The 22579-nt window shown below is 45.1% G+C and overlaps 1 protein-coding gene across 1 annotated transcript in view; it reads left to right on the top strand.

The window, feature by feature from the left end:
* Positions 1–22579, top strand: part of LOC146190259 (PAS domain-containing serine/threonine-protein kinase-like) — a 158335-nt gene that overhangs the window by 64602 nt on the left and 71154 nt on the right. The window contains exons 5-10 of the mRNA XM_084600717.1: positions 658–822; positions 8566–8709; positions 10679–10813; positions 14287–14595; positions 17872–18026; positions 19771–20098. Coding sequence (XP_084456843.1) covers positions 658–822; positions 8566–8709; positions 10679–10813; positions 14287–14595; positions 17872–18026; positions 19771–20098 — 1236 coding nt within the window. The remainder of the gene's footprint in view (positions 1–657; positions 823–8565; positions 8710–10678; positions 10814–14286; positions 14596–17871; positions 18027–19770; positions 20099–22579) is intronic.

Raw genomic sequence — 22579 nt, 5'->3', positions numbered from 1 at the left:
CTTCACGTGTTAACCCAACAGCAGGACGGTCGCTTATTTTGAAGAACTTGGAGAGCATACAGGCCAGTGCGCTGTATCCAATATGTCGAACCTCAACGCTGCGACACCTACAGCCATTAATACCGATGTGAACCTGTACCTCTTGGCCACTCAGAAACACTGCATGGAGAATGTTATCAATTCGTTTCGTGCCTGTTTTGCATCAACCTCCAAGGTCCGACAGATACCGCTAACGAAGCACTGAATTATAGTTGCCAACGACCACTATGTCTGCGTCCTTGTCGGATGTCTTCAAAAGAATGGGATGCCATCTACTGTTAAGAAATTAGAAAGGAAAAGCTGGCTGCTCTAAAAAAACCGGCAGTAAGAGTGGAGTTATTTGTCAGGAAGGGAAGAAATTGGCAGACGTTCTCAGTGGAAGCGTGCATTATCTTTAATTTTTCATTTTGCATCTACCTTTAGTTTGAACTACCTGGACTGATATTGAATTCAATTTTTATTGTTTGTACTTGCTTAGCAACCTAGCATTTTTATTCATATGCTCCTCTAATTTGCCCTTAGTACCAGTGCCCCTTGAGCACTTCTTTTGAGACAGTGCCCAAACAGAGAGACAGTGAGCCCAAACTTGACTGATGACACCGGGGTTGTTACTTGCAGATCCTGACGGCCAACAAGGCAGCCTGTGCCCTGTTGGGCGTTCTGGGCACCCAGGTGGGCAATCGGCGCCTTTCAGAGTTCCTAGCCATGAAGAAAGGCCAGTACGCACTCACCGAGGCCGATGTCGACGCTGCAGGAGAGGTGGTTGTCATCGCTGGCAAAGTGGCAAGTGCTGTGCTTCCTTTCTCCTGGTTCGGTCAAATGGAGGGATTGTCATGTGACCTGCACACTGCGATCGAGTAACAGCAAGGATGGGGCTTTGCAAGCTACAGGATTTAAAGGCTGCGAATGGCACTGCGTCACAACTCAACTGTTTGTATGCAGTCATATGTGCAGGTGCTGGATGTGATGCCTTTCAGCTCAACGTTACTAGAACAAGCTCAGTTTCACAGCTCCCCATACCACCCAGCGGAGAAGTGTGTCCCAGGTGGCCTTCGCGAGAACTAGCGGCGCTGCAGTCAACTCTTGCTCCTTGCCGGGCGCATTGTCTGCTATGCGCGGAAGCGTGGAGCGGTCAGCACACACGTAGCTTTTAAGTGCTGCCGTTGCACTGTACATGGCTACAGTATAATTATAACTACCTTACGACAGCTTTGGCTTCGAAGCCACGCATGAGCTTGAAAAAAGCTTTTATGTTATGCGAAAATCACTTGTTAATGCTGTGAAACATGTGACAGTGCCGTCGGCTTGCTCACAAGCACCGTTTCTTGCTTTACTCCCTGGCCTGTGTTTTGTAGTGTGTTCTTTCAGGGCATAGATCCTGTCATGCAAACAAATTAGTCAAACTTTCAGTGCATAGGAGCACTGTCTTACTTTTGAGGGATGGCGTGGAATATACTCCGGATCATCACTCTCGCACTTTCGTATATAGCAATGTAAAAAAAAATTATTCTTGTGTCGTCTAAAGCGTCAGATGTGAAGAGTTATTTACAGTAGAATCTCTGTGATACGAACTCGGCTGATACGAAATTCGGTGTGATACGAATTCATAAAATTCCCCGGCCGAATTGCATTGCGTTCAGTGGGCAAAAAATCGGATGTTCCGAACACTTTTTCTTTTCGCTACGGGTGATACGAACTTCGGTATCACGACCGGTCGAGGCCCACGCACACACGCACAGCGAGAAAAGCGTGCGCAGCGGCGCAGCACTGATAGCACGGATCACGCACACGCGTGCGAAAGAAGAAAAAAAAAAATTACAGCGGGAAAAAACCGGCTTGGCAACCCGCGGCAGCAGCAAGTTGGCGAAGGAAAACGGCGATATCTTGCCCCCCCCCCTCCCGCTCTCTCTCTTTCTCTCCCCTCCCCCCGCATTTTGTTTTTTTTTTTAGTTGTGCGCACGTTTTGCGGCCCTCTCCACATTTCTCCGCCGCCCTGCAGGCCACGCTCTTCCGCTTTCCGGAGTCTCCGCTGCAGCGGCAACACGTTGCTACACGTTGCTTCGTTTTCTCGTTTGTTGAGGCTGACACCGCGTTGATAGCGCGTCGTTTTGTGATCATCTCGGCAACGCGAAAAGGTACATCATACTGCATTGTCACGGAAGAGAAAGGCGCTGACCTTTAAAGACAAATTGGAAATTTTAAATAAGGTGGACAAAGAGCTCAAGAAAAGGCCCACTGACATGGCCAAGGAGCTAGGCCTGCCGCTGTCAACGTTGTCAACAATCGTTGGTCAGCGCGACCAAATTATGCAGAATGTGCAGCACTTCGCGATGAATTCTAAGGAAGCCAAGACTGCCCACCATGTGAAGTTGGAAGAGGTTCTTCTAACGTGGTTCAGAGAGGTCACGGCGGCCGGCGTCAACATCGACGGAAAAGTGCTTCGTGAGAAGGCAGCGGACATCGCACTCACACTTGGAATTGGTGACTTTCGGGCCTCCGGTGGATGGATTCACCGGTTCAAGGTGCGTCATAATCTTTCCTACAAGACCGTTTGTGGCGAAGGAAAAAAAGTCGACGCCTCCGCCGTGGAACACTGGATGACAACCACACTGCCGTCTTACATAGCGGGATATGAGGCACATGATGTTTTTAATGTAGATGAAGCAGGGCTGTTTTACAATCTCCAGCCCGAAAAAAGGTTGTGCTTTAAAGGCGATGCCTGCCGGGGCGGACAAAAGAGCAAACAACGTATCACAGTTTTGTTTGTTGCAACGCCGACGGATCGGAAAAGATGCCGCTGACAGTCATTGGCAAATATCAAAAGCCCCGATGCTTTAAGGCAGCCGGTCGATTCCCCTGCATCTACAAGGCGAACAGAAAAGCATGGATGACGTCTTCTTTGTTTATGGAATTCGTCACGTACCTCGACCGCAAGATGTCTTGCCACAACAGAAAAATAGTTTTGCTGCTGGACCAGTGCACCGCCCATCCAAAACAAATGACACTACAGAGTGTTAAGGTGGTGTTCCTGCCCCCGAACGCAACAAGTCATTTGCAACCACTGGATGCTGGGATTATAAGGAATGTTAAGTACCATTTCAAAGCTTTGTTGGTGCGCCGCCTCCTCTCGAAGATTGAAAGGAAGGACGCGAATCTCCAGATCACTCTTCTGGACGCTGTGCATTTTCTTGCAATTGCCTGGGATCGCGTCGTTCCTACGACCATCGCCAATTGTTTCGCGAAGTGTGGGGTTTTCAAATCCGCTGTGGCTACTGCCTCGCAAGTGCCAGACCCGATTCCCATCGATGTCTGGAATCAACTTGACGTCGACTGTTGCGTCGACGATTTCGTCACCGCGGATGACGACCTCGCCACCTGTGGTCTCCGCACGGTTGAAGATATTGCTGAGAAAGCGTCATCACAGCCTGGCATTCCATGCAGTGACGAAGATGACGACGACCAAAGCATTGATGACCCACCGCCGACGGCAGCAGAAACGATGCACGCCATCGATGTTCTGCGGCGCGCCGTGACGTTCGAGTCTGTGCGGGAGAAGACAGCGGCCCAATTTTTCAGTTTTCAAAACTCTGTTATCAGATCTCGCGGAAAAGAAGGTGCAGAAGGATATACTCGATTTCTTTCAACGAAAATAAATATTTCGTACCTGTTGGAAGGCTTGAAAACGGATTTTGCTCGTTTTTTGGTGATACGAAATTTCAGGTGATACGAAAATTTTCGTCTCCCTTTGAATTTCGTATCACCGAGATTCTACTGTAGTGAGTTTACTGAAAGAGGAATCATTGAGAATGGGTGTGCGCACTGCGAATGGAAACGACTGAACAAGAGCACGAGTGTGTTAAAAAAACTTATATTGCGAGTAATCAAGTCGCGCCCTTGAGAGATTCGTGCTTCCCCTTTACACACACACACACACACACACACACACACACACACACACACACACACACACACACACACACACACACACAGAAAAATACATAATTTTACTGCTTGTAGGGGAAGTTAATGCAATTTCAAACTAGCATTGGACTGCAGTTTTAAAACACGATATTCAAGGTATCTACAGTGCCAGAAAGGGCATTAGAAGTTAATTGCATGACCCTGGGGTTTTATTAGTGCGACATGAAAAAATTAGCAGAAATGCAATATTGTCAACAAGAGGGTGGAAAACTGCAAGTTGGTATGGATTCATCTTGTTGTGGCCGCAGGGACGAGGACAAAAGCGGAGAAAGACATAACAAGGGCTCTACTATCAACTGACAAAATCTTATTGGGACATGTAATACATGTGTGAAAGAGCACCTGTTCTGTCTCTCTCTGCTCCTGTCCTTGTCCCTGTGGTGCCACAACAAGATGAATTGTCAACAACACTAATGTCGTATGCGAATGAAATGCAGCAGCAGGGGTGAAAGAGCTGGTCCAATTGCTCCATTTCGCTCCAAACTGCTTTCCCAGCTCCATCCTGCTCCAAAATGCAATATACCTCCAAAACAGCTCCAAACTGGCTGTTTTGATGTTCTGCCACCAAACTTCACAGAACATGGGAACAATGTCATTGCACCACCGTCTGATCTGCTGACCGTCCTGGTAAGCTCAGTCGGTAGAGCGACTGCCCCGGAAAGGCGGTGGTGCCGGATTCGATTCCCGGATCAGGACGAATTTTTCTTTAACTACGAAGTTTCTGAGGAAGCTGTATAGCTTTCCTTTGTAGCCGTATGGCTGCACTTAGGTGGATGCCAATGAGTAATTACTCTCTTATTATGGCATCATGCATGCGTGAATCTGGTGCGGGAGATTATTCTGCGTCAGATGATAGCGCAAGTGATGATGATGCCGTTTTTTGTTCTTCAAGTGAAGAGGATAGTGATGACATTTTTACCGACAGCAAGTCAGAAGCGGAAGACAGCAGTGATGACACGATAGCGAGCTCCTGTGAATGGTGCCGGATAGACCTGGTGGTGCGAGAAGGCCGTCTGCGCAGTGCCATGCTTCGAACGCTAACACACGGATAGTGGTCTCATCTAGTTTGAATGCATCTAGAAGCAATGGTGCATCTTTTGCACGGCAATTCTAACCCACTTCATACTACAGTCGAACCCGGATATATCGAACTCGAAGGGGATCGCGAAATAGTTCGGTATATCGATAATTCGATATACAAAAATCGGCTTGTGACGGCATTACGATGCGAAAAAACGATACCATGTTTGTCGCGTAATGAACCCACTCGCATAACGAACCCACCTTCCACTTTTGCACCCGAGAATTTGAAAAAAAAAAAAAAAAAAAAAGATGTGTTAAAGCCAGCTCGCTCACATGCAAGCGATTGAGCGATCTCAGCGACGAGCGGCAAAATTTCAAACTTGTTGGAACTGCGTCCCTCTTGCCGCTCAAGCCACCGGGACAGCTCAATACAAGGTTTCTGTGTCCCTGCAGCAGAAATCGCGAGCGTTTTCGCTTGCATGTCGATGGCACGCGTCACTCTGTTTCGGTCGTCGCATCCGCAGCTTTCTTGGCAGCGTGCCAAGATGCTGCGCAGCGGTTTATCTTTTTATAGCTCCTCCCGTGGCGGGGAGCGAACTTGGCAGAGTGCCCCGGATGGCTTGATTGCACAAGCCTGGTTGGATTTATCACGCTGCGCTTGGGGTGGTGGTCATGATCGCAGCAGCAGACCGCATGCTTTCATTGATTCATACATGCAAAAATAAACGGCTCCCGCAAAAAAAAAAAAGAAAAAAAAAAAAAGCCAGCCGCCATATCTTACGGCGTACAGCACAATGATAAGAAAGGATGACATAAAAAAAAAGAGAGAGAGAGAGCTGCCGCAACATCCGCAGGCGCCATAGCCACGTGGAGAAAGCGTCAGACGTCTGTCTGAAAACGGTCTGAGCTGGCTTGGCGCATGCGTAGCGCGTGCTGAAGGAGAAGATAGCTCAGCAAAAGAATGGGCACACCCACGTACATGGCTTGCAAACGTCATGTGTTGGCGCACGGGAAACGATAACTGCAGATGCGCGTGCCTTTGGGGAATGGGCGCGGGCGGCACTGTCCAGAAATGTCCCCTCTCATTCCTTCAGCGCGTGGCTTGAAAACGTCACGCGGCAAACGGCCAAGGGTGACGCGATCGTCTTTCGGGAAAGCACACTTTCCAGTGCGTGGTGCGGAGTTCGATATATCGAACGACTGGTGAAATTGAGTTCGATATATGACGCGGCTTTCCTATACTTTTACATGGGATTTGCAAGGGGATATTCCATGAGTTCAATATAACCAAAATTCGATATATCCGGGTTCGATATAATCGGGTTCGACTGTATCTGTGCTTTCAAGAATTTATTTTTTTATTTCTCAATGCTCCTCAAAGGTGTAAGGTATGGAGTATTGCACAAGGGGGCAGGTAATGACTAATAAAATATAATTATCCGCCAGAAATTGTTTCTGTCATTTTTTTTGTGTTTCAAACACTTTACTGAAGCATTTTACATAATAAAAAAATTTGGCAATTTGGGAACATAATTTTTTAATTTTTTTGGCCCTTAAGGGGTTAAGGGGAAGACGTAGCATCTTCTCGGTGCACACCCTACGTTTACAGTGAACGGCATAGAATTGGAGGCACACATGTCGGTGGCTTAAATCTTTGTCACAAATTGGACTGAAATTGGAAAAGAAGGTGGAAGCTGATTAAGAAGTGCAATTGCATGGCACCACACTGAACGCTGCACAATTAATGGCTACGCCATAATTTAATGCAAAATGATTGTGCATATTCTTCGGATACGTTTTTCTCAATTCATAGTTACGGTAAACGTGACGCATTTTTGCCTGGACGAGCTGCGTACGATATCGCGTAATAAAAAGAAATGATACCGAAGAGCAGACAACATGATTAAGAATGGTTCTGGTGAGCAAGTCGAAACCCTGTCACACTTGTCTCACGGCATTAAATTTCGCATCACACAAATGCGTTCTCTGAGGTTATGCATGCTTGGGGGGGGGGGGGAGTCGTAATGTAGTCCTAACTGCTCTGCAGCCATGTAGAGTGAAATTGCAGCACGTAACAGCTATGTGTGTGCCGGCTGCTCCGTGCTTCCATGTCGTGTGTAGCAGAAGACACGCCCGGCAAGGAGCAAGAGCCGACTGCAGCGCCGTTAGTTTACGCGACAGCCACCGGGGACACCTATCTGGGTGGAGCTGTGAAACTGAGTTTGTTCTAGTAACGTTGATTCATCTGTCTCTGGTGGGCAGAGTTAACGCTGTAGTCTGTGGAATTTCACCGTGCCTTTCTCCAAAGGGTTTGATAACTGAGCTAAAAATGCAAAACGTGTTATGAGAGTACCGTGGAACAAAAAAGATCTTGCTTTTTTTTAGATGGAATTGTGTTTAGTGGTACCATTGTGAATAGAGAATTTTAATTATGACTTCACAATGAAGGTTGCATAAATCAAGATTCAGTAATGTTCTCTCATGAGGCTTGGGTACTCTTAGCGAATAGTGCGCCAGTGCCACTTGATTGGTATTCGTATATAATGTGACAAAAACATAGGGCTTCTTAAATGCGCAAATTTTCTTTTAAAAAGCCTTTCTTTATCATTGGTCAGTGTTGCGCTGTCTTGAAGTTTAATCTAATGAAGTTGTGAATTATTATATTTGAAACTTTATTGCCGCCGATACAGGGGGTCCCCCTACTCCCCCACCCAGGTACGCAGACCCGAATAGGGGGCTGGGACTCCGCAACTAGAAGTGCGCAAGGATACATTAATTCTTCGCGGCCTCAGCCGCCAGGCGGACGACTTCTTTGAAAAAGCTGTTGAAAAGTCCTTGCCTTGTCTCGTAGACGTGCAGCTTAGAAGTGAAGCAGCAGCCCTGAAGACTACAATCTTATTGTTCAGTGCAAGCTCACCTTCTTGTTGCTGTTTAGCATTTTGTTCATTTTCGACATTCATTGCCATGACACTGTCACAAGGGTGTTAATGGGTGGGTGATGAAACAGCCTGCAGTGTGCTGCGCAGTCGAATACTTTACGCCCTCTGAGGGGCTAGAAACAGACTGTAGGTCATTGAATGGGAAATATTACACTTGCAGTTGTGGCTCTTTATTTATTTCTTAGCTGCTTTGGGATATAAAAGCATTTCAGCTGTAGGATTGGTTTTTGTCGTTATGCTGCAAACGTTTTATTTAATCCTCCATGTATGATGTCCCACATAATTATGGGAAACAGTTCTGGCTGTTAAACCAAGTGTAAAAAGGAGTGTATGCGGGCTTTTTAATGCGCATGAGGTTAGGATGGGCAATGCATTGAGGATGATTTGGGAGGTGTGTGTATGTGCGGGGTAAGATTTGCACTTTGCTCAACTGTATCGTTCCTTATTTTAATAAATAAATATATATACACGGGGCCATATTTATTATCTTGGCTTCTGCATTATTACGGGAGTAAGTACTGTTTGGCACATGTCTTGTGGATGCAACCTGTGTGATGTAGCGTCATTTCGCCTGCTTGCGCAGATGGATCTCATCGACAATGATGGAAAGGTGGTTCCAGTGTCAGTGTGGGTACGCAAGCTGGAATCTGATTCTGAACCACGTTGCCTAGTCGTCATGGAGCCCGTGCAGCGGACCACTGCAGTCGTCACTTTCGACTCTGCTAGGGTGAGGCCAGTACGCCAGTGTGCTTTTGTTTTGCAACAGGTTATAAACGTAAGCATCAGACTTACTCTTACTTTCGTCGTCCAGTTCTGTTGTCTACCAGTCTCTGTTATTGCTGTTCAGAGCAAAATGGTATCAACATACATCACCTTTACATTTCTTTAGGAGGCTTTCATATCAGCGGCCTGATTTGAAGCACATACAGTAAAGCCTCGTTGCTGTGTTGGGAAAACGCATGATTCAGACTGCCTAATTTCGAAAAATACAACCGTTCAAGGACCTACACAGACATTTATGGAAATTTTCAGTTCATAAAAAATGTAATTAGCATTTTTTAGAAGATATGAAAGCAGCTTTTTTCAGTTCTCGCAGAATTCAGTCCACTTTTGTGTTGTCCTTCATGCGGAAAAGATTCAGCAACACATCTGATATTCTGATGCAATTGGCAAGCCTAGAATTGCTTCCGCAGGTTTTTCTTATGCTTCCTCCCCTTATACCTTTGCACTGTGGCAAAGCCTTCGCGGTGGCTAACTCTCGCTGCGCTCCCCATAGCTGATCTGTTCGTATGCAAGAGCACAGTTGTAGTTAATATGCCCCAGGGCACTGTGAAGGAGCTGCTACGTTTCTCCTCTCCATGAACAGTCCTCTCATTAGGTTGTCGTCTAACTTGACACTTCACCCCCTTCGCACTGCAGCAAAGCCACTATGGTGGGTGAGCGCCACCGCACATCAGCTCATCATGTTGTACATCCCTTGGATCAGCTCGCTCGTATGTTAGTGCATGTGCGGTTTGTCCTTGAGTACATTATAGAACCGCAGTTAGATGCAATTTGGAATGCAGTAATTGGAAAAAAGCGGGAACATATTCAGAAAAATAGGAACTGTGTTGGATATTTTTACTGCCTATAATCTTGTGCGTATGAACTGGGAACATATGAACAAGGTCTTACTGTATGCTCAACTGAGCATTTTATTGAAAGGGATTGATTGTCTATATTCCCTGTGATGCCTTTTCTTTGCTCAGGCTGAAAATTGCGGTTCCAAATATTTGTACTGAATTTTGTATGTTACACGTTCTCTTTAAGGTTTTGAGTTTGCTTTTCTAGGCTTCTTGTTATTTTGTATAATTTGTATTGCTTAGGGCATAAATGCTATCGGCAACTGATTTTTCGGACTCCAGCAGAACACCAGAAATGGTCCGAGCAATCAGTCTCCTAAATCTATATGAACTTGGGACCTTGCTGGAAGGAACCAGTTTGAAAAGTTGCAATAAATTAGCTGTTTTCCACATTATGTTATCAAGTTATATTATCTTACGGTATTAGAGCCAAAATCATATTGTGATGACTGCCACCACCCCATATCAGACCATGCAGTGCAGCCGCAGGTCTTGCTGTGCACCTTGCACTGCTCTGTGTATGATATGAGATGCGAGAAGGCAGTTTGTTTCCCTGAGCAATGATAGTCGTAAAGTCTGAGAAGGGAAACCCATGAGAGAAGAAGGCACCGTCGACTGCAGCCCCAGAAATTCCAGCCACCGTGTTCCCCCCCCCCACCCCCCCACCCATTAGCCCTGCACCACGGACATTGCCATCCCACTTTCAGTGCAATTGCGTGCTTATTTGTCAGCCATTTTGATGGCAATGAAGAGTGTGCCAATAGTTTGAATTGCAACAGTGGGAAACAAATAGCCAGGTCTATCCAAGCCAGTTCATTCAGTTTGACCCCATTTAAAACCAATTTTGCGCTGGTCGATTTTCTGAAATTTAGGTCCAGCATTCCTATGGGGTGCATGGCAGTTCCCCAGCAGTGTTTGCCTTATTGGAGTCTGTAAAATGAGTCTGCCACTGTAATAATTTTGTCTGTGCATATGTGGGAAGTGATGATCAATATAGAATTGAAGTGAGGAACCTGTAAGTTGGTGCACTAGTGCCTTTCGTTGCTCATTTCTTGCTGCCTTCCTCACTACCAGGGCCAGATTCTGAGTGCAGACAAGAGCCTGGCTGCACTGTGTGGATACACAGATGGTGTGGAGCTTGAAGGCACTCTCATTACCGACATCATTCCCTCTCTCGTTCTTCCCACCTGCCAAGATGGAGTAGTCAAGGTGAGGTCCCTCAAGACACAGTGTTGCAGGGGTATGTAAAAATCCACCGACTTGTACCTGCAGCGCCAAGGCAGTAACAGGGTCTGCTATCTGGAGCTGTGTGCGGCAGACTTAATGCAGCCATATGAACATGGGAAATTGCAAAATGGTTGGTCTGAAATTCAGGAACAGGAAGAAAGCCAGGTGCGGGCCAGGGAACATATGTGAGTTACTTGTGTCCGAGCTAAGGTTGAGGATGAAATTGGTGTGGACTGTGCACATATTGCAGTTTCACCATTGATATCTTTTTTTCTGTAGCCTCTCGACACCTTTGCATCCTATGTGATGCTCGCATACCTCACAATTATTGTAGTACATTAAAACCTCGAAACATTTTTTTTTTTTAAATGTGGAAAGTAAAATATATTAGTCGAACCTCAATATAACGAAGTCCTACTTGCAGCCGAAAATTTTGTTACGTCAAGGTTCTCATATTTGAGCTGCCCAAATAAATTAGCAGATTCATGGAACACTGCTAGTAGATGGGAACTTGCAAATTATGAATACAAAAAAAAATAAGTAAGAAATTCTAGCTATAATAGCGCTAACAAGGGCACTGGATGTTCTTTTGTATATCAGGGGGATAATGAGTGATAGCAAATCGATGCGAACAAATCATTTTTCTCAATGTAAGCAAAGCAAAGAGAGAGTGCAGAACCTAGTACTCAAAGCCGGCATCAGATGTTGCCACTGGTATCATCATCATCGTCATCACCCAGCGTTTGCAAATGGGGACTACATTTTAACGGGGACGCTGTCGCATGTGTGCATTGCCCACGCCGCCGCAGCTACCTTCGCCCAGCAATCTTTTGCTCAGGCCTCACGTATGCGTCCCGTATTTACTTAAGTAATGAGCCCTCCTCGCACTTTGCCACTTAGAACCTGAAAATAAAATTAAAATGCTAGTCGTTAGCGCATCCCTCTGTTTCGCGTCGTTGCATTCCACAGTGTATTTCTTCGCAGCACGATAGGATTCCACAAACACCTTTCGAAGCTAACGAGCCGCTGTCATAATTGCGGCTGACCGCATTGGTTCTTTGGCAATTGATGGGTGAAAGGATGGACAGCTTCCTTAAAAATAAAAAAAGTGTACTTCTTCCCACATATTGAACTCTGCCCTCAAACTGACGTCGAATGTTTCCTGACAAAAGTGGGTCCCTCACACGAGTAAATAATGCATTTCCTGTTAGCGCTTTGCCGTTCTTACTGGCCAATGACTTAGTGGCATGACGCATCCTGAAACTTCCGCACCGCAGATTTTGTATGCATACGACAGACGGCGCGGCGGTATGCCCCTATCATCATTTTGTTTTGCTCACAGATTCTACTGGCAAATTTGGTGCATAAAAGGGCAAATGCAAAGTGGAGTGTGTCTTGGCTAAAGTTTTAGTTCTCATCCGGTTGTCAAGAAGACTGCTGGTACATGCTTGTGATGCGTGAAGACTTCGCTAAATAAAAAAGTACAGCATAAAATTACTTTAATTGCAAATAAAAAAGAATACACAATTTTCAATAGGGCAGAGATTGAGAAATTTAAAAAATGTGTTGGTTACATCACGAATTTTGTGATATTAAGGTTCATTATTTTGAGGTTTGGCTGTATCCAAGAAAACGTATGATCTGAACTGCCTGATTTTTTAAATTTTAACTGTTGAATGAGGTACAAAAGCATTTAGAATTGGTCAAATATTTAGGGGAATCTCCTAAGGTGGAGTAATTTGTAATAAGGGAGTAATTACTCATGGCATCCACACAAGCGCAGCCATACGGCTACAAAGGAAAGCTATACAGCTTTCTCAGAAACTTCGTAGTTAAAGAAAAATTCGTCCTGATCAGGGAATCGAACCCGGCACCACCGCCTTTCCGGGGCAGTCGCTCTACCGACTGAGCTAACCAGGACGATCAGCAGATCAGATAGTAGGGAGAGAGCGAATTGATCTATAACTTGAAGTGGGAATAGTGTTGGTCAAATATTTAGGGGAATCCCCCAAGGTGGAGTCGATTTGTAATAAGGGAGTAATTATTGCATCCACCCAAGCGCAGCCATACGGCTACGAAGGAAAGCTATACAGCTTTCTCAGAAACTTCGTAGTTAAAGAAAAATTCGTCCTGATCCGGGAATCGAACCCGGCACTATCGCCTTTCCGGGGCAGTCGCTCTACCGACTGAGCTAACCAGGACGGTCAGCAGATGACTGCGCGCATGGCTGCGCTTGGGTGGATGCAATGAGTAATTACTCCCTTATTACATTTAGAATTAAGACTCATTGCATAAAAGTGTAGGTTAGCATTTATCAGTTCAGTTCAGGCGTTCAGTCGTGTCCGACTCTTCGTGACCCTATGGACCATGTCACGCCACGCTTTCCGGTCTCTCACTATCTTCTTAACATCACATAGCTTCATCTGCAATGCCTCGAGAATGCCATCTAACCATCGCGTTCGCTGCCTACCCCTTCTCCGGCGACCCTCAACCTTTCCCAACATCAAATCTTTCTCCAGCGACTCCTCTCTTCTCATCAGATGACCAAAGTAGCTGAGCTTTAACTTTAGAATTTGACCCTCCAATGAGCAGTCAGGGTTTATGGTCGACAATATCGACTGATTTGATCTTCTGGCAGTCCAAGGAACTCTTAAGAGTCTTCGCCAGCACCACAATTCAAACGCGTCAATTCTTCGGCGGTATTTATAGGCATCTAGTATTCACAGCTCCTTTTTTAGCTCTCGCAGAATTTATTCTGTTTTTGCACTATCCCAAGCGCGGAAGAGGTTTAGTTACAAATTCAGTTCGTAGTAGGTAATGACAAGCCGAGATCGCTTCCTTGGTTGTTTCCAGATGCTTCACCGTTTTACACTAGTGACATGTGGAGAAGCCATCGCGATGGCTTACAGTCGCTGCATTTTTTTTCGTGCTGCTCAGGTGTCCTAGACTCTGCCCACTAGTATGCAAGCGAATAGTTGTAGTTATTAAATGGTTCACTCCTATGCCCTTAAGGCACTGCAAGGAAGCCACCGCATTACTTCTTATGAAGTTATGTTTTCATGGGATTGGGCACCTCGTACAATGGCTCGTTGGTTTTCTTTGATGCTTCGTCCCTTTGCACTTAGGTACTGCAAGAAAGCAACCATGGCGAGCGAGCGCTGCTGGTCTGTTTTTCATGTCGCGAGTGCTCGTTAGCTCATGTCCGATTGATTGCAAAACATATACGACCACAATTTGTCAAAATTTCTAGCGTAGTGACTGGGAAATCGTTAACGCTGAAACATATTAACCGGGAGAAAAATAGTGTAACTCTACAAGAGATTTTTTACTGCTCGCGATTATGAGTGTATGTAATTGGAAATTGTATGAACCAGGAACGCATCAATGAGTTTCTACTGCACTTCACAACTGCTGTAGTAGAGACTGAAAAACAATTTTTTTTAACCTTCATGCAGATGGTGCGCAAGCAGCAAGCTACAGGGAGAACTCGTGATGGCAGCACGTTTCCCCTGAGCATCCTAATTGAGCCAGTCTCCTTTGATGATGGGGCCGAACTGAGCGAGCGTGGTGGTAACTGTGACAAAAGCGCCAGAGAAGATGGCAGTCCGGCAGCATCGGTTGCAAGTGTCTACAAGGGTGTGGTGTGGGTGTTCGCAAACATCAGTGGCATGATCACAGTGTTGCCGGACGGCTCGATCCACTCATGCAACACAAACTTCTCCCTCATGCTGTTTGGTTACACACAGAATCAGCTCCAGGGAAAGGTACGTGCTGGGTCTCAGCTGCTTTTTTGCAATTGGGTATGAGTCTCCTAAAAAGTCTGGCTGTGCGCCTTCGGTGGTGTGACCACGAGTAGCCAGAAAGACACTGTCTTTCACTGATATCGGTTAGAGAACAGGCTAGCACCAGTTTTTTATAGTCTTGAAAGGGGACAATTTCAGACTTCTGCAACCAGTGCACAACTCAGATTAGATCCGTGATGTCGAATGTGTCCACTGTGGTTTTTGCTGAATCTGAGCCGTACGGGTGTCGTATGCACTCCACTCTGTAAAGTGTCAGTTTGGCAGCATGTTGCTACTTGGGAAATAAAAATGTCATTTAGAATGGAGCTTTTCTAACTGCATACTGCACATGCAACTTGCCTCCTCATCACCATTCTTGCAAAGGGAAGGAGGAGGAAGAAAAAAATTTGCATGAGTTTAATGTGACTAAACCTAGCGTAGCATGCAAAAGCACTGGATTGGCATAATTTGTTGTGGTAGACGACGTCGTTGCTGTCTTCTCCTTGCTGTTCACACTGCAGGGTGTGGTACATCTCAACCTCCTACAACTGCCACGAAGGACCAGGCTCGCTATCCTTTTCGAAACACAGAATTCACCTGGCTCATCACATAAGCTAATGCAATTAGTCTGCGTGACAAATACATCGCTGTTGATGTCACGCACACATTTAACGTAAGCAAGCAGAAAGACAAGTGACTTTGAGGTAGGTGTCATCATAGCGACCGTCAACCAGTGGCTGGTCACACCACCTGCCAGCTACCACCTGCCAGCTACCACCTGCCAGAGGCACGCTCATGAGGAGGGTCATGATGTATGCTGCCCAGGTTGCCAGAAGCAATATAGATATAAAGCCCCGCTTCAACCACGCCATACGAACGTGCCTGCATGGCCTAGGGGCAGCGCGTCCAACTCTGGATGCAATAATCTTGGAAAGCTGGGTTCTGATCTTACCCTCCCATTTCAGTGGCGAAGCCAGTGTTGGCAACACCTGTTGCTTCCATGATTCAGATATACCTCCTCTGTTTTTCTGATATACCTCATAAAGTAGTGCTTTTGCACTAAAAACCTTTGTTGACTAGAGAAACTGTGTTAATTAAGCTGGTTTTGGAGTTCTTAGTTCAGAACCCCAGTGGCCTTGGCCAACAAATGTACCAGTTTGATGAGTGGTTCTTGGCATTTCAAGGTAACTCTTGGTCAGTTGTACTTTCCTCTTTTCAGGTGACATGTCTGGTGCCTGTAAGCATTGCAGTTTAGCCTGGCACTTTTAAAAATTTATGAAGTGCACTTAAGCTCCTTCTTTAAGGGTATGATGTTTAGCTTAGGCTACCACCCCACATATAAAGCCCTGCTCTAACCAAGCCATGTTAATGTGCCTGCGTAGCCTAGGGTAATGTGACTACAAGGGTCCTGGCAGGCTGATTCTGATACCGTCCTTCCATGTGAAAGGAGAGGCCCAAGTTGGCAGCTCCTGACAAAAGTAACTTGATGCAACCCTACGTCCAGTCAATGCACGGCCATGTCAGCTGCCAGCTATCGCCTGCCAGCGCCATGCTCATGATTCTTCCCTCACAACTCTGGTGATGATGCCAACGCTGAATTTTGTGGTGAACAGTGCCTTTAGTGCTGTCACGTTAATATGTCTGACTAGAGCTGAGCCATTTTGTTGCGTTATTGGGGGGGAGTGATTTTGTAAAGTCTCGGAAGGTTTGAAGAAGTGTGCATTTGAATGTGACGCAAGGTTAAGGCCCCCTCTGAGGCGAGGCAGCTTGTGGTGGTGGGTGAACCTGGCAGTATCAAGGTGTTACCATGCAACTACACTAGATTACAGGGCAACTGCAACTACATTCAGTTGGCAAGATCGCGAGCTGAAGCGTTAGCCCCTCGTTTCCTTCGTGGCGTGGGGTCCACATAATGTGATGATACTACAGTCAAACCCACTTATAACAATACCGCTTTGAACAATACCATATTTACTCAGATGTAATAAGTACACCCATGAATGTAATGCGAGAGACAACATTGCGCATACTGCCCAATGGTAAGAAATAAAACCACAATGTCATGCGAGATAAGCACTTGAAAAAGTACCTTTAATAGACATTGTGGCCTTTGCAGTCTTATCAAAAACGCTCATTCATCATCGCTGTCGGAGGTTGAGCTTTTGGAAACTGAGTCTTCCTTTTTATTCTTTTCCTCCCAGATGATGTCGGTAGCGTTTGTGGTCAGGTTCACATCTAAAAATTGCCGCCTGCTGCATCTACCACCCATGTATGGTAGATTAGTTAATGTCTAGCCGTTGAGCTGCTGCAGAATTTCCGACTTCTGCTATCATAATAGCTTTCCTTTTGAAGCGAGTGTTTTGTTGTGCACGGCGCGTTATCATCATGCGAAATGCAATAACATAGAAATAACTGCATAAATACACTGCGAAATGTGCTGCAAGCGTGGGATAAAGGTGACATGATTCTGAGCCCACGAGCAAAAAAATGCAACGTTTTGACTTTGGATGGATTGAGATTTGGTCAGTTTTGCTTCCCTGGTACCGATGTCGTAAAACCGCGGAAGCCGAAACCGAATGGTGACGGATTCGATATTTCTGCACCCCGGCACTGCTTTAGGCACTCTGAATCGCAGTATTTAATTATAGCACAAGGGTAGATTTTGAGAGCCAAGAATTTTGTGAAAAACATTCGCGTTACATGCGAGTAAATACAGTGTATCGGATATAACAATGGACAGCCACAGCACCGTCAACTTTGCCATGTGTTCTATGGTAAAGTAACCTGCATAAACAGTGCTGCAACAGTAGATTATTGGTTAAGTAGAATCTCGATGATACGAATTCTAAGGGAGCACGCAAAATATTCATATCATCGCGAATTCGTATGGTCCAAAACAAGTCAACTTCCACATGGGAATGAATTGAAAATGAACCAAACTTTATTATGACGAACTACTTGCGGCCGAAAAAGTCCGTAATGATTGTCTGCACTTACATATGAGTAACATACCTACATATGAGCAACAGAAACAAGGTCATAGAGCTCCCAATCTCAGTGATCTTTCAAGGTGGAGCCATTCTTTACTATATTTCTTGTAGAGAAATTAGTTCAGAGGCACCAGTAGGGCAAAATTTGAGCTTACAGAAGCTGTTGGACTGTATGTTCTAGAAAAAGGTAATTTGACTGATTTCTATCTCAATAGTTTTAAGTATTCACTTTCAGTGTTTCCTCTTTTCTACTGCCTTCCTCGAACAGCACATCACCGTGGTGATCCCCACCTTCTACGACGACTTTGAGTACCTGGACACAGATTCTGTCCCACTGCCACCTCTAGATGACGATGAAGAAGACTCAAGAGCATGCGCTTTTCTTGATGAGCGGCCAGATTCCGACACGTTAGATTTCTGCAGGTGTGTGCATCTTCCTGGCTGCCTTTGGTCTCAAAACACCTTGAGCAATGTTCTTCTCCCTGTGCAAGAAATGAAATTCCTCAGGATCAAACTCTTATCTTGAGATCGTGGTAGACAGTCAATCCTACTGCATGACATGGCAGTATACTATAAAGACGCCCATGCCCAAAATTATGGATTTCATGGTTGAAGCAATCATGGACATCCAAGGCTCTAAAATAGCCTCTTCAAAGCCAAGAAAGAGTTTTATCCACCTATGAGAAACTGAATTGGGTTCAGAGGCTTCCAGTCTCTCTTAGCTGAGGAGATGGGAGTACTGTATTTTGCCTGTCGTATCCTGAGAGCATCTGTGATCCATTGCAAGTGAGCTTGGAAGAGATGGTTTTGCTCGTGTTTTGTTGTGGCTCCTTGCGCCTGATTCGCAACCTGTGCCCCACGCCATGCCGCTTCGATTAACTGCTGATGCCACTCCTTCAGTAAGAAGGTACCTAGTCACTTTGGAGTCCTTAATGACAATATTCGATAAGCTTTCTGGTCATGCAAGCGTTCAGTAAAACTGCAATATTCACTGAATGAAATTATCCAGTCAACTATTACCAGAATATTGGCATGGAAAATACAGCTTATCAATATTAGCACAAAATGAGTCTCCCTCCATTGTCTGCTTAATGCTTACTATGCTTATACAGTTATGGTAAATTATGCTGATGATGGATGCAGGCAAACATCTTTTTTTTCTTAGCTGTGTTTTGGGGAAGAGTGTTTGTACTATTTGTATATATATTTAAGATTATCAAACATATTCAATCATATTTGAAAGTTTTCAGAAATATTCTGTTTGATTTGCAACCAATTTTTATTATTTGTGTTCACTTCACAACCAAAAATTTTAACATCTGCTTACTTCTACAAAAATGTAAGCATGCCCTTCAAAGATTACATGAAGATGGCATACTAAATGAAATGAAAATTCAGACTAAATGAGACACTGAAGTGAACAGGAAACCACACGTATAGCCGATTTCGGATTATTTGGGCGAATAGAAGTCACCTAGACACCAAGAGATTTCATTGCAGTGATTTCATACCATTATCATAACTGATGCAGATGCCTTACACTCAACTGAACACTCGTGAAACAAGAACGAACCTATATGGGAAGCTTATGAGGATGTGGTTTAAATAAACTTATTTAGTTCCATGCAAGAACTTGAGAAATTACATAGAAGGCATTTCATTCTTAACTATGAAATCAACATTTTTTCCACCTCAACGGGCTCTTACTTGAAAATGCAATTATAAACTTTTATATCTTTAGGTTTTGAAAGCTTTGAACTACAACACGGAAAGCTTTTTATCTCCTATAACCTAAAGCCATTTATAACCCTGATCTTGGCACACGATACGTTCTGCACCTTAAAAGACGAAACTTACTCTGGCATTGTAGCTGCCAGTCTTTCTGCTGTTCCATGCTTGTCTGCAGGCTGTACTTTAGTTCTTTTGTAAAATGTAGTATCCACTTAAAATGTTATAAGCCTTTTTTTATTTAAAATTCTCTCCTCGTCATTTGCAATACAAGGTGCACCCAGTGTGTGGTTGAGCGGTGTCTCTCGCCAACCTTTACTCGGAGACTGTCTTTTTCGTTTAGGACTCCCCATTCCATTTGCTACTAAGGACATATGTATGCGTGGGGTCATATTGAGGCAGTGCTTCAGCTAATGTGCTAATGCTTCTTCTCCATCAGGCCTCTCAACCCCCTCGGAAAGTCCTTTTCTCCAAGGTGTGGCGGTGGTAGGAAAGGTCACGGTAGCCAGAGCAGCTCGGTAATGGGAGACGACCTGCCTTTGCGACTACAAGACCTGAGCATGACTGGCTCTGTCATTGGCTCTGGCTGTGGCTCCAGCCGCTCACTTGGTGTCTTCCAGAGGTCCACATCAGCTGCAGAGCCCCTGGCGCCACTGCTGGGTCCTTCTGGGGAAGGTCAGATGCCGAGCGCGTCTGGTGATGTCAATGGGAACGTTTCCTCAGTCTCTGCAGACAGCCCCCGCAGAATCCCTGCTTCTAAGTTGAAGGTGAGCAGCACAGAGCCAAGAGTTCTTCTGGCTGACTTCTCGAGATGCTATTTGGTCATATTGTGGACAAAGTATAGTGATACTTAGTTTCAGTTCGTTTCAGTGCCATTCTTATCATAACAGGGGCATGCTAATGCATTGAATGTAATAAGGGGTGTGCAAATATTGAATTTTTCAAATACGAATGTGGAGAAAAAATCTCTTTGAATGCCGAATATTTACCTAATCAGAAAAAAAAAAAATTGCATATTAAAAATACCAAACATTGTTTGTCTTGTTTATTTCAGAATTCACTTGGTATTTGCAAATAACATTAAACTAGAATTGCACAGAAGTGTATACCCTATTGAAATATTCAGTATAAATTTTATACAGGATTCCATATACTACCAGTTGTTTGTACAGGAGGGACCTGCATGAAACCTGGTGGAGCTGTCATATCACTGCCGAGTAAAGTGAACTCTCGTTAATTTGACCTTAAGGGACCAGAAAAAATGTCCGAATTAACCGATAGCTTGATTTATCGAATGGGCCTTAAAAACTGCTAAAAGTCGCTTCCGTCGCAGTAAATTTATTTGATGAACACCTGCACAGTAGTTGTCCTCATATCAGTGAAACCAAAGTGAGAATGACATTTCGCACATTGCGATGAATTTGAAAATTTTCGATGTATTCATAAGTTTCAAATACATACGGAAATTTCAGATATCACACTTTCCAATACGAATATGAACCACATAACAAACATATTCGATCCATATTTGGAATTTCCACTATTCACACACTCCTTGCACAACAAGAAACTTGGCAGCACCTTCTTTAACATTGTCGTACAGTAGAGCACTGCACGGGCTCGGGCCTGCTTGAAAGCCCGGGCGGGCTTTGGCTGGCTGTGCACTGCTTCTTTCGGGAATTAAGAAATCTCACCGCTAAACTCATTAAAGTGGTTTTATAAATAAACCATTAATAGTACATTTTTTAATGGTGAATGAGAGAAAGCTCATTTATAGACAGACTTAAATCAGCTGCACTCAGTGGTTTGTCCAAGTAACTTAGGTGCTCACGCCTCTCGGCACTCAACAACACGGGCGAAAAGCTTAAAAAGAAAATGTGCAAAACCCTGCAGCGCACTATGCTACAGTGCAGGTCTTATGGAGCGCTGCAACACATGACACATGGCTCATTTACATGAGTGCGCGCCTTGGAAAGTTTTAGCCATCAGTGAACCTACTTAGTCGTATTTAGCCGAAGGCACTCTTGTATCGTTTTGTTTTTGTGTTACCTACTTAGTCGTATTTAGCCGAAGGCACCCTTGTATCGTTTTGTTTTTGTGTTACCGCCAACGACTGGACTTATGAAGCCTCATAAGAGACACTGAAGAAGAACCTTTAACCCTTTCACTGTCACGAACGTACCGGTACGTATTCGCGTTTCCTCCCCGCAGTGTCAATAACGTACCCGTACGTATTCTATCTTGCGTTCAAATCTTCGCGCCTCACCGTAAAGCTGCCGCGCTTGGACTTGCTCCGCCATCTGTTGAATCTTTCTACAAGCTGATATGCTCGCTCCGCGCCGATAAGACACATATATGGAAGAGTATGGTGCAACCACGCCCGCCCGTTCTTTGCTCGTGGGAGGGGGCGTGGTCGCTCCGTGACACTACTCTCTCGAGCGAGCGATCCTTCGGCGCGCGCGTGCGTTTATGGGTTCAAAGTTTGTTCTGCCATCTGCGGCAGGTTTGGAGGTTTTTATTTTTATTCTTTGTCGCGCTTCCGCTACGGCGTGGCAAGTTCAGGGTCGCACGCGGTTGCCTCTCTCCGACTGACATATGACTCGATTGCTGCATTCGCTCTCTCCACGCGCCCTCGCTTGAGGACAGCTTGCCGTTAGCAGCAGCAGCACACGAGTGTTTTAGCCCCTTTCCATCTTTTTCTCTTTCGACTTCACTACGCGCCGTTTCTCTCCCTTGTGCTGGCCACTGAATGTGCGCCCTCCGCGCACGCTTACTTTCGGATGGCGGACCGCGCGGGACCTTCGACGGCTGACTGGAGCGATGGCTCTTCGGGTTCTGATTACCAGCCAAGCTCGGATTCGGACTCAGGATCCACCACACTCTGAAGAAGTATTGAGCGTGTTTTTTTTTATTTTATCATATATCATTTATAGTCAGACTGATGATGATGATGTTTATTTAAACACCTGCAGAACACTGAAATGTGCAAATTGCATTGACTAATTTATTTGTATACCCATCATGATGCAAAATAAATCTTTATGCTCGTTCCCTGATATGCTCGTTCTCTGAAACCAAGCCGACACTGGGGGTGCGTCCCAGTCAGAAACAGCCGACAGTGAAAGGGTTAATTAACTGCTCGGCAGGCAAACATCTACCCCCCCCCCCCCCCCCCCTTCTTGATAAAAAAAAATTCTACAATACGAGAAATGCCATTGTATAAGAGTGTACTGCATTAGGAATTTTTG

The sequence above is a fragment of the Amblyomma maculatum genome, chromosome 4 (genome assembly GCF_055883805.1).
Source record: "Amblyomma maculatum isolate TAMU_Amacu chromosome 4, ASM5588380v1, whole genome shotgun sequence".
Classification (NCBI taxonomy): domain Eukaryota; kingdom Metazoa; phylum Arthropoda; class Arachnida; order Ixodida; family Ixodidae; genus Amblyomma; species Amblyomma maculatum.
Note: the sequence above shows the minus strand (reverse complement) of the source record. Positions and strands in the feature narration are given on the sequence as shown.